At 45.9% G+C, this 12,506-nt stretch overlaps 1 protein-coding gene across 1 annotated transcript in view; it reads left to right on the top strand.

Annotated features, from left to right (window-relative positions):
- Kcnn3 (potassium calcium-activated channel subfamily N member 3) overlaps positions 1-12,506 on the top strand; it is a 158,742-nt gene that overhangs the window by 41,628 nt on the left and 104,608 nt on the right. Inside the window, exon 2 of the mRNA XM_090340881.1 lies at positions 6,167-6,262. Coding sequence (XP_090197007.1) covers positions 6,167-6,262 — 96 coding nt within the window. The remainder of the gene's footprint in view (positions 1-6,166; positions 6,263-12,506) is intronic.

The following is a 12,506-nucleotide window of genomic DNA, read 5'->3' on the forward strand; positions in this document are numbered from 1 at the left end:
AATCAATTTTGGAGCCTCTCCATGAAATTGAAGGAAAAGTTGACCTTATTAAACAGAAGATTTCTAACTCAATTATTTCCCAAATTGGATGCAGAAATCAGGGTGATGTCAGAAAGACACAATAGACCTTAATTCAGGAGATACAGACTCAATGTTATTGTCTATCTCTTTGGGGGTCCTAGACAATCACAGATATCATAAATGGACCACCTAGGTATGTGTGTATTACTTGGTGGGGGAAGAAGCCTGCATACACCTTACTCTCTTACACCCCTATTTTACTTTGGCTCATCCATGTCTGCCTGCAAAGCATATTTTTCTGTTTTTTTTTTTTTCAGTGTTCCAAACAATAAAATACATTTAGAGTTTCAAGTCTCTTGGAAGATCTACCATAATCATTACAATTCTGGCCTGTCTTTGGAAGCTACAAAGCAAGCCAGGAGAACAATTTATACACTGGCTCACAGGCCAGGGAACACACTCTATCACCCGGCACACAGCCATGGGGGAGGAAAGGCTGGAGCCGAATGGCTCTGAGAAGCATTGCTGCAGAGACTGGAGGTCGGTAGGGCCAGCCCAAGGAGCAGCTGGGTTTAGAACCTGAAGGCACATGGGTCTGAGTGGAAAGCCTGCCTTCTTTAAATTCTGACCTGCTCAGAGCCTCTTTTTTTCTCCTCTGTAGAAGTGGGTTGATGGTACCCTTTCGACTTGGCATATCCTATAGCAGTGTCTGATTACAAATTGCTATCCTCCACGGGAAACCATGGGTCTGTGAAGGGCTGGTTATGGCTAAGAGAAGATTAAGGACTACCTGAATGAAAGTGTGACTGCGAGCAGATCCTCGAAGCAGGGTTCCAGCTTCTGGCCTGCTCGGAGCCTCCTCTGTAGCATACTATTGGTATGGCCAGACCATAATGGTATGAAGTCTTTTTTTTTTTTTTTTTTTTTTTTGCCAGTCCTGGGCTTGAGCTCAGGGCCTGAGCACTGTCCTTGGACTTTCTCAAGGCTAGAGCTCTACCACTTGAGCCTCAGCACCACTTCCGGCTTTTTTTCTATGTATGTGGTACCAAGGAATCGAACCCGGGTCTTCGTGCATGCTAGGCAAGCACTTTAACCACTAGGCCAAACTCCCGGCCCTGGTATGAACTCTTTTATATGAGAGTCTCAGATATCTTAAAGGTAAAGGGGCAAGAATGATTATTTCAGAAAATCTGGCGTATAGCTAAAGTCTTGGGAAAAGTCACTTCAGTGACTCTCCAATCTCCAGTCTTTTTATCAGTAAACAGAGACTCTATGCCCTTTTGTGTGAGGTGAGGACTTGCTATAAAATGTGTGAAGGGCCATTTCTAGGAGCTGGTATATCATCAGTGCTTGAAAAATGTTTGGTAAAAGTGAAAGTACTGCTGGGCGCTGGTGGCTTATTCCTGTAATCCTAGCTACTTACGAGACTGAGATCTGAGGATCTCGGTTCAAAGCCAGCCTAGGCACAAAAGTTTGTGAGACTCCTATCTCCAATTAACCAGTAGAAAACTGGAAGTGGCCCTGTGATTCAAAGTGGTAGAGCAGTAGCCATGAGCTAAAGAGCTTGGGGATAGCACTTAGATCCAGAGTTCAAGCCCTGTGACAGACAAAAAGAAAAAAAATTAAAAATACTATTACATAGTTTCAAGAAACATTTATTGAACTCTCATGTTTAGATCACCAACTAAGATTATAACTATATTATTTCATGAATTCAGATAGACTGTGACTCAAATGAGGCCATAAGTTGGTCTGAGGTGATGTGACTCCCTCATCTAACCCCAAGGTAACTAGAGACTTAGCAGGAATGTGTAATTTCCTGTTACAAACTGAGAACTGGTTTTCTTTTTTTGGTTGGTCTTGGGGCTTGAATTCTGAGCCTGGGTGCTATCCCTGAGCTCTTCAGTGCAAGGCTATTGCCCTACCACTAGAGCCACAGCACCACTTCCGGTTTTCTGGAGATAAGAGTCTCCGGTCTTTAGTGCCGGGCTGGTTTTGAACTGTGATCCTCAGATCTCAGCCTCCTGAGTAGCTAGGATTACAGGCATGAGCCCCCGCACCTGGCTGAGAACCATGGCTTTTAAAGCATGGACATATAGTAAACAAAATAGTATTTAAAACGCTGGAGTTTTAAATGGGTCTTGTATTCCTATCACAAGGAGAGGCAGGATGCTCAAGCACATTCCTACAGCCAACTATGATAGGGAATTCACCATGAGAGGAGTAAAGATGAATCACACCATCTGCATGGAACCCTCTTTTTAGCTTTGAAAAGTAAACCAACTTTTCAAATATTAAAATAGTCCATCCTTGAATTGGGCACCCATGGCTCAATCCTGTAATCTTAGTTATTCAAGAGGCTAGGATTTGAGGATCATGGTTCAAAGCCAATCCTAGGAGGCAAACCATGAGACTCTTATCTCCAATTAACCAGCAAAAAAGCAGGAAGTGGAAATGTGATTCAAGTGGTAGAGTGCCATCCTTGAGTGAATAAGCCAAGTGAGAGCATGAGAACCCACATATGCATGCATGCACACAGACTTTCAACAAAGGGGACAGAGTTCCTATGCATCTTGAATGCTAAAGATTATTCTGTGTTATTGAGCTAGTATTGAAAAGTTCTGAGTCACAGCCAGTTCAGGTTGACCAGTTGACTACAAAACTCTCTTCCAATTTTGTGAGTCTGTTTTAGGGTCTCAGACAGGAATGAATTAGGGGCACAGCAGGTATAGCAGACACCTCATCATGTGCCGTTTGGCAGCTAATTAGCCAGTCCTGTGTTGCTGCTATCACCCAAAGAATCATATCAATTTCAAGCTTCAATGGAATTCAGTCAGTGAAAAGAACAAAAAAAGATAATTCAATATTTTAGCAAATCGAAAACATTCCTGGCCCCACCAGACTTCTTTGACATGTTTTCCAGCTATTAAAAATAGGTGATGATTTATTATTTTTTAAATTGATACGTAATGGAGAATGCAAGAAAATCTGTAATGTCTCAGAGGGGCCCTGCTGATCTTATGGACAGCTTGGTCTCTCCATGGGCTAGAGTTAGCCGAGCAGGCTGCACAGGCCAAAACCAAGGAGCAGGTTGGAGCTGCCGTTTAGTGGAAAAGCTTTGAGTTTTCAGACAAATGGAAGAGGCTTAAAGGAAAGGGGACAGACGTCTGATCCCTTTCACATTGTCTTCCTCTAAAAATGACGAAAATGGACTTGGATTCTGATTTTAGCTCATTTCTGCCACAAGAAATAAATTAGAGGTTGACATGTACAGCTGATTCTCGATTCTTCCTGAGGTGAGCCTCGTGCTCTCCAAATGCTTTCATACCCCTTTGAGTGGGACCGTATGGCCATTTCTGGCTAGAGATCACCATGAGCTGTCCCAGTTCATCCTTCTAGGAGATTCATCTTCTACAGCCTGAGCATTCCTAGCTCACTGTCTTTCCTCAGCTTAGGAAAAAATAAAGAAAGGAAGGAAGGTCTTTGGATCAAGATAGTGCCTCAGGCGTTACATTAGGTTTCCAAAGATCAGAACTTTCTGAAGGGCCAGAGCTATTCTCTTTAAATTGTACTTACATTATACTAGCAAAATGCCAGGATCCTATAAGATACCCCCAAAATTATGTGATCAGGCCACTCTTCATTAAAATGTAGAACATGAAAGAGATTAAATTGGTTTATGTTTTGGCTATCTGTTCTTTTGTTCCTTTTTCTTTTCTTGGTACTAGAAATATAGGCTAGGATCTCCAGACTGTCAGGAGACTGCTGTATCACTGAGCTATGATCCATCCCTATACCATGTTTTTGGTGGTGCTGAATGGAGACTATCTCCCATTTCTGGATATAGTGTAGCAAGTGAGAATTTATGTATATGCCAGACCTTATCCGTATGTCTTACAGTATCCAATACACTGTGGGGGTGTCTAAAAGGTGTTCAAAAATAAAAAGTGGTTGAGGGCTGGGAGTTTGGCCCAGTGGTAGAATGCTTGCCTAGCATGCACGAAGACCTGAATTCAATTCCTCGGTACTACATTCATAGGGGGGGGGGGGAAAGCCAGACGTGGTGCTGTGGCTCAAGTGGTAGAGTTCTAGTCTTGAGAAAGCCCAGGGACAGTGCTCAGGCTCTGAGTTTAAGCCCCAGGACTGGAAAAATAAGAAAAAGTGGTTGAAATTGTTGTGAAGGAGGCAATGAATGACTAAAGCAATTATTTCCTCAGTTTTTCCTTATGTTCCCTGTATTAGTTTATGCCTGACACAAAACAGACCTCAAATGAGGAGATTGCTAGGCACCAGGAAAGCTGCTCTCATTCCAGCTGTGCTCATAGGCTTAGCTTGGGAATGTGGACCTGGATACCTATAAGTCCTGGGTTCAAGGCTCACTCATTTCTCTTATTCCAGAGGCTAGTGTTTTGAATACTGCTGTCTACCTCCACAGATTTCAGCACCTCTTCTGTGTGCAACAGGGCACGTCTCCCCAGCTCTGCTGCAGGCTTCACTTGGCAATTAATCATATACTATCTTGGAAGTGTATTCCATTGTTTATTTTTAAAAATCAAGACATAGTACCTTTGTATCTTTATGAGGTTGAGTATGGTAATTTGAAACAGTGATCAAATCAGAGCAATAAGCATTTCTGTCTCTCCTTGAACATCATGTGTGTTCATGTACTGAGAAACTTCTTTGTGAGTTATTTCGAAATATACCGTAGATCATTACAACCACAGCTACCCTGCTGTGCTATAGAAAAGCAGAACTAACTCCTCTTATCTAAGCATGTGTGGGTCCATTGTTGTTCTGAGCTGTCACTGAGGTCTATTTACAGGATGATTTTGATGTTCTCCTCTGTTTCCAGGTGAGAAGTGGGGCTAGGGCCTGTTGGCAGGGCTGTGGGCTGGGAGGGCCAGAGGCCTTGGCTTTAAACTTGGGTAGAAGCCACATACCCCTGTGGGCTTCTACTGATAATGTCCATAAAGTTGAAATAAAGGTCCACAGCTTTTATGAGGATTTCTAAGAACAAGAATGTTAAACTGCCTTATAAACTAGAAGATTCATTGCAGAAGTTGCCCATTACCTCTTCACCTGCTTCTGATGGACGGTGGTGGTGTTTGTGGGGGGTTCTTAGGGGCTATGCCTCTCTCAGGATTCTTACCTTCAGCAGTACTTGGAAATGGCACCCAGCTCGGTGTGAAGCAACAGCAATGCTAAGCCGGCACTTTTCAGAGCCAGGCACTGGCACAGGCACTTTCTACATGTTAGCTCCTAGCCTTTCACAGTAGCCCCACGTGATAGGTACTGCTAGGATCTCATGTGACATGTGAGGCAGCCGAGGACGGAGTGGCCAACCGTGTGGCCTGGAGTCACACAGCTGCTGCAGCATTTGGACCCAGGGATTGGCCTAAGTCCTTCTGTTCCTGAATACAGAACTCACTACAGGTTCTAAGCTACCCTGGGGCTGGAGGCTGCAGTAAAGACCATGTGAGCACTGTCCTCCCCCATCCCCCCAGGAAGGAGCCCAGAGCTGCCCTTGCTTCAGACCCGAGTTTGCTCTCTGCCAGCCCCTCTTCTCCCTCCACTAGCTCCTGCTGCCCTTACCACCCTCCTCCAACCTTCAGCCTAAGCCAGGAGGCAGGAGCAGCTGCCAGGACTTTCTAATTCATTCCTGAAAGAACTCTGCATTGTCAGGATGGAAAGGACTTCAGAAATCCTCTGGTTCAGGCTTGTTAAAAGAAAACAAAGACCCAAGCCGGCATCATTTGGGTGCCCAAACCATATAATAGCTACAGAAAGAAAATTATGTTCACATGACTTATGAGCATAGATGCAAAAAATGCTAACTAACACATCAGCAAACTGAATCTAGCCATGCATGTATAACAAACTTATACATCATGCCCAAGGAGATTTCATCTTGAGAATAAAAATATGATTTAGCCCTCAAAAGCAGAGGCTCAGAAAGGGCAGCTGCAGAAACAAAGCCAGCCTAGGGACCATCCTAGGTTTAGCCTAGCTTTGTGTTCTATCTTGTTCCCGGGAGAGACCAGTGACAGTCCTTCTCTGACCCTATTCCACCTCTTTATGCCACTGCAGAGTAAAGTGAAATGCTCTTTTTCTAGCTCTCCTAACTTTCTTTCCATCTCTCTTGCAGGATTCCATGTTTTCGTTGGCCCTGAAATGCCTTATCAGTCTATCCACCATCATCCTGCTGGGTTTGATCATTGCCTATCACACACGAGAAGTCCAGGTAGGTGTCCCAACACTCATAGCATGCAAGGCCCTCTCCCTTGCTCTGGGTCCACAGCCATCCACTAAATACACCCAGTTACCTGGACGGGTTTTTACCAGATGCTTTCTAAGATCTTGGCTTTTCTTTCTGTTTAACAGACATTCATGGAGAAGGGCATTGTGGGCTAGCCTGTGGCTTTAGAACAACTGAGACATCATCTTCAGCTAGGGCCTCAGAGCAGATGATCCTTAATTATTGGGGGAGATGGTTCACTTACACACATACCACCCGCCCACACCCTCCCTGGGTAAGGAACCCATGCTTCTGAATGTGTGGACTGCGGACACCAGACTGGGAGGTATTATTTTCTTGATAAAGTAGAAGTCTAATGTGGCTGAGGAGGCTCTGTTTCTTGTTGCCCTGAGAGACATGTCACTCAAAGAAACCTTGGCTAGGCCTCTGGGTGTACTCCAGTTTTGCTGATGTAGGGAGGATGGTTTGACCTGGCCTGGGAGGAGCCTACATGAGTGAGCAGATCCAAGGAGTCCTCTCATGACAGAGTGAGTTCCTACCACCCACTCTTGCAGGCTGATCAGTTTAATGTGGACCAGAGTAGTCCAAAATATCCAGATGTTTTTGCTCTTGTGAATCTGGACACCATCCTGGTTCTTTGGCTAGAGAAGCACAGATAGATTCACATCTGGACAACAGGCAAAAGATTGACAAAGACCAGCATTCAGAGTTAGAAAAACTAAAGTTGTGTCTCAGTGATGGCTTTTGGTGTGTCTTTGACTGGTCCTATGATCTTACCAGGTTCTGATCTCATTGGGAACCTGGGGACTTACCTAATTTTGCTGGGCTATTTTTGAGGCCAGAAAATGATTTGGGAGAGTAACCTGTGAGTTGCTATTCAACAATTCTGTTTCTCAGCATCTTTGGAGCAGAATGTTGGCATAGATGCTGTGTTGGTGCCTTGTGGTCTTAAAAAGGGTTCTGCTTTTGGCTGGGGGCAGAAGCCACTGTGACTGGATGAGACACAGAGGCTTTGACTCTGGACTATCTTAGTAGGGGTCCAGTCTATCCCTGATCAGGGGCCATTCATCTATGGGCTGGAATCTCCAGCCTTTGAAGTCTTAGGTGCTTGAACTAAGGCTGTGCTCTAAGGGTTGAGAGTCCAGGCTCCATCAGGTAGCTTCCTTCATGGAATCTAAAGTGTACAATACCAGCTGGGCTTTGAGACCATTGTCCAGCGGGCCCCAGGAAAGAGCCAGGATATAAGTGGAGAGCAATGAGCTGAGAAACCAAGTAGGATTAGAATCTTCAATCTGAGGTCCAGGCCAGTTCCACTCACCTAGAGCCAGCTGATCCCTCAGTCTCTGGGAGTCCTCACCTGTAGGGAGGCTGTATTGCTAGGGATCAACCTGATCTGTGTAAGAAGGTGACACAAAGACCAAAGAAGAAGCAGATTCCCATAAAAACCAGTTTGATCTAGGAACCAGACTTGGGAGAGAATAGGGCGGGGTGGGGAGAAGAGGAACAGTTCCTGGCCTCAGTTCTATACCAAGCTCCACTTGGTCCTTCTGTTCTAGACATTTAGAATGGTAGAGCCAGGTATCCCACTTCTGGTCCTCCTGGAGTTGTTATCCTGTGTTAGGACCTGTAGCCATGCACCTGGTCCAGCCCAACTGCAGAGCCCTCAATTCCAGCCTCCTGGAAGAGCCACATTGCTGCCAGGTCATCAGCTAGTTGAGTCCCTTTTTTCTGTAGCCTTTTCCAGAGACTTTTATTAAGAATATGCTTACCACTCCCCTCATCTACAATGCTTGCTGGTTACTTGCTTAAATTTTAATGGGGACCAGATGACCAGAGCCTCATCTCCTTCACCTGTGCCCTGGATATGCATCTGAAGGGCTCCAGGGCTAGCACCCCTTTCAGGGTATGGTGAATGTAGATCCCTTGTAGGATGGGGTTAGTTTAGATGGCTTGAATTTGAGAGAGGGAATAGACCTTCTGAAACACTGTTGGGTAACTCTCAAGTACATGATGGCTCAAAGCCATTGTGAAGTTCTTAGCGGGGCGTGGCCTGCTCCCTGACTCTCTGAATCTGTTTGTGTTTTTATAACAAAATGCCTGCATCTGGGTAATATATTTCCCTCTGGAGATCAAGGTGCCAGCAGGTTCAGTGTCTAGTGAGGGCTTTCTGCTTCTGGGTTGGTTGCCTTTCTGTACGTCCTCCAGAAGAAAGGCGTGTGAGTTCTCATGTGGCAGAAGGCAGAAGAGACTGACCACAGCATGAAGCCTCTTCCTTAAGAACCTTAATTCTATTAACAAGGGAGGAACTCTCATGGCCCAGTCACCTCTTCATCCTCTGCATCCTGCCACACTGGCAACATCTGAACCCCAGTACCCATTCGGTGCTGGACCCCATCAGGCTCTGTGTGTGTTGCTGTGACAACCATTTGACTTCTCTCCCGCATACAGAAGTGTTAAGTCCTTAGAAAATCCACTCTTCTGCCCCAGTCCTTACTCTCGAGGGGGGCAGGTTCTGCCTCTGAAATAGGGAACAAAGGCGTTTGTGATTCATATAGAGTTATGTGTTCTGTGTGAAGGCCCTGCCCCTCCCCAAACCCTCCCCATCTTTCCCAATCTCCTCATAGTGTTTTGGAGCAGACAATTCAAAGGTTCAGGCATCTCTTATCTTCAAGCCCATGGATCCAGAAAAGAAATAAAAGCACAGAAATCAATGCCTAAAAAAAAACCCAAATCTTCGACTAGGAATTATACTTTCCCTAGGAGAATCTGTCACTCTTGCATGTGGCAGGCACCAGCAACTCCAGACCAATTGGCTCGTGTTGTTGATGTCATTGGCACATCTCTGGCTCTGGAGACAGCACTGGAGAGAAGACATTGAACAGGTGGACTCAACCAGACCTGGTCACCAATTAGGAAGGAGGAATTTTCTGCAGGGAGAACAAAGACTGTCCCAATTGTTTGAGTAACTTGGTACCCAGAAATTCCATTCATTTAGATGGAAAGCGCAGAAGAGGTCAAGGTGGAGACTGGTCATGAGTTGGGTTCTGGGCATCTGGAATTGGAGGTTAGGAGTAGCATTCAGATCCCTCCAGGATAGTGACCAGGACTCACCTCAAAAGCTGGACCAGCAGGGAGCAGAGTGGCGAGAGGAAGACAGAGGAAAAAGGGTTTTATCAGCCAAGCCTTAGGGAGGACAAGGGGTTGGGTGTGGGGGGGACACTGTCAGGTAGCCTCTATGAGTGACTATATAGGGAAAGGAAAACTAAGGGACAGGGGTGAGAATGAGAATAAACATAGGCCTCTCTTCTGAGGACTTGGCTGTGAGGGAGGACAACCCAGGGCTGTCTGGGGAGTCACGGTGCTGAGAGAGGTCAGCCTAGCTGGTCAGTCTTTGTAGACTAAAGAGACCACACATGTCTATGGAGTGACAGTGAAAAGCCAGTTAGGGAAATTGGAGATAACCTGAGGCTAGTAATGGTCCCAGAGAGCACAGAAGAGGGGATGGAAACCCCAAGGGAAGAGGTACCTATCTCATGACCTGGGGGACATAGGTGGTGGAGGATTTTATGTCACCTAGTGCCAGGATGGAATCTTAAGAGACTGTTCATTATAACTGGTAATTATTGGTCATGTTCAAAAGAAGATGTGTCAACTAAATTAATGGGGTGGAATGCATCCATTTCGTTGATCTTCCCTAAGATCTAACAGAAGCCTCCAGGGGATTCTTCAAATCGGTGCCAATTTCCAGGAACATAAGATATGAGCCTTTAACTTTTATGAATTTGAAACACAAGGGACTAAAAAGAAAAGGCAATGGAGGGGAGAGACTTTTCATTTATTGGGTATATAAAAGTGGATTTTTAAAATTAAATACCAATAGAGTTCTCAGTGGACAGAAAAATTATTTGAAATTACAGCATATCAATTATATTCAAGAGACAGCTCACATTATAAAAGGCTCCCCTGCTGTGGCAAGACTGTCCCTGAGAGCTGAACATCCTCCTGGGTAGATGTCATGGGCTGTCACCAGGACATTGACAACTGCAGTGCCAGAGGAATCACTGGCCTGGAGGCCTGGAGGCCCCACCCCTAAATGAGTCCCACTGCTAAATGTGTGGTGACTTTATGCCAGAAGACAAGTAAGCAGTTTAGGCTGAGTGTTATTCCAGGTCTCCCTTTCCCTTCTCCCTATGGAAAAAAAAAATGGGCTCAAGTCACATCCTGATCTTTCCTGTGATGTGAGTGACGCTGAAAGACAGGTCCAACAGTGTTCTACTACTTCTTTAAATTTGAAACTTTATCCTATATATGAATGTATAACTACTGAAACATGTATAGCACAATTCATTCATTCCACAGTCATGTATGGCAGGATTACCTTGTATCAGCATTGGAGAATCCAGGAATAATTCAGACTCAACCCCTGCCTTTGGAGCCTGTGGTCCTGGGTGTTGGTCAGCACTCGCCTAGAGTCAGAGAACCATCAAGGAAGTGTGTATGGAATGCCGTATGGCTGGAGGAGAGAGTGGTGCTTTCCTCTTATGTGGGCCAGGTCTGTTTCTCATGGAGACAGATCATGCAGGGTCCTGGGATCCCCAGGAGCAGAGGCTTTGTATACTGGAGACAGACATTTCAGGAGAGTTGAGGGAGGAAGGGAGGAAGCTGTCTCTGTTTTTTTTGTTTTTGTTTTTTTGGTTATTTTTTTAGGGATGATAGAGGCTTCCCAACCTCCACGAGGGCCAGGGTCCTCCATTTTCTTGTAGATATCCCCTGGGCAGTTCCTAAGGGCATTTCAGAGTGACTGATTGATTTTGAGTTGTTTTCATTGATCTCCTGAGCTTGGCCTGGACATTAGTTCCTTAACCAGGTATGCTGAACCAAGAGGAGGAAGGAGCTTGGGTGGTTCTAGTCCTAAAGGGGTAACAAGCTTAGCCAGGACTTTCTGCCATGGTAGCCATCTTTGCCATGTTGATGCGCTGTCTTCTGCTTCACTGGAAGGATCTCAGGGCATGTTGGGCATTGGAAAGGAGGACTCACTGCAGTGCTGCTTTTCCAAGCCTCTGCCTTCCTACTTAGCTGGCCTGTGCCTGGTGGTAAGAGGGAAGGGAGAGAGCAGAAGTAAATAGAAACTACATCCCCAACTTGGCCTTAGCCGTTGGAGCACAAGACCTAGGAAGTCTATTCTGTGAAGACTGATGTTCTGAGGCTGACCTGTTGGCAACTGCCTGGGCGGTGACTGCTTTCATCACATCTTGTCTACACTTGGTAATCTGAGGAGTTGTTTTCACATAGATTCTCAGACCTTCTGCCTGCTGACTTCATCTCCTTGCCTTTTAGGTTTACACATAGGTAATTTCTCCTCCAGTGACTCTCTGGCTACCCCACCGCCTTTCCAGAAGGTGACCTAGCATTGGCTCTCCCCTTGTCACACTGCATGTCTGATGGTGGATTGTAAAAGCTAGTTTTGTCAGTCCAGCCTCCTGACTGCGGGGTCCATGGGAGTAGGACTGTAAGGGAGCCACTGTTGTATCCCAGAGCCCAGAGTATGTAGCACACAGGAAGTTCTCAGTGAGTGTGGGTTGAACATTGAGTGAGTGAATGAATCTAGAGGTGGGTAAGGAAGATAACGCCTCCCTTCTGTAGAGAAAACCGTACTCCACCAGGTCAAGAGGCTGATCTGAATTCCCCAGTGCTGGCTTTGGGCCCATTCCAAGAGTTGAGGGTCTCAGCAGGTGGCTCTGTGAGTTGACCTTGCTCATGTGGCCCTTCTTCTCTCCCTCTTGTCAGCCTACCCCACCCCAACACCTGTTCACTGAGATCTGCTGCTGGCGGGATTGCCATGGTTACCTCACCAGCCCTGGCAGTCCCTATGTGACATCCTGGTTTTATTTGCTAAATATTTAAACCCTTGGGGTTAACCCTTTCTTCCGGTCAGAGGGCTTTCCTGTCTGCCACCCCTTTCCCTAGGTGTGAAGTCACCTGCTCCTGCCCAGGCCTCCCAGCTGCCACGTGGATGGGGCAGCCAGGCTCAATTCTTCACTGTCAGTGTTGACTTTCAGTTTTGTCATCTGGAAATATCATCCTGTATCATGCAGCTTCCTGACACCCTGTGTGCAGTGTGTGTGTGTGTGTGTGTGTGTGTGTGTGTGTGTGTGTGTGTGTGTGCTACTAACAGGTGTGAAAACCCTGCTCTGGGCATGTCGAGACTTGCCCTGGTAGAGGGGAACAG

This window comes from Megascapheus bottae, chromosome 10 (assembly GCF_031878675.1).
Source record: "Megascapheus bottae isolate mThoBot1 chromosome 10, mThoBot2.hap1, whole genome shotgun sequence".
Taxonomy (NCBI): domain Eukaryota; kingdom Metazoa; phylum Chordata; class Mammalia; order Rodentia; family Geomyidae; genus Megascapheus; species Megascapheus bottae.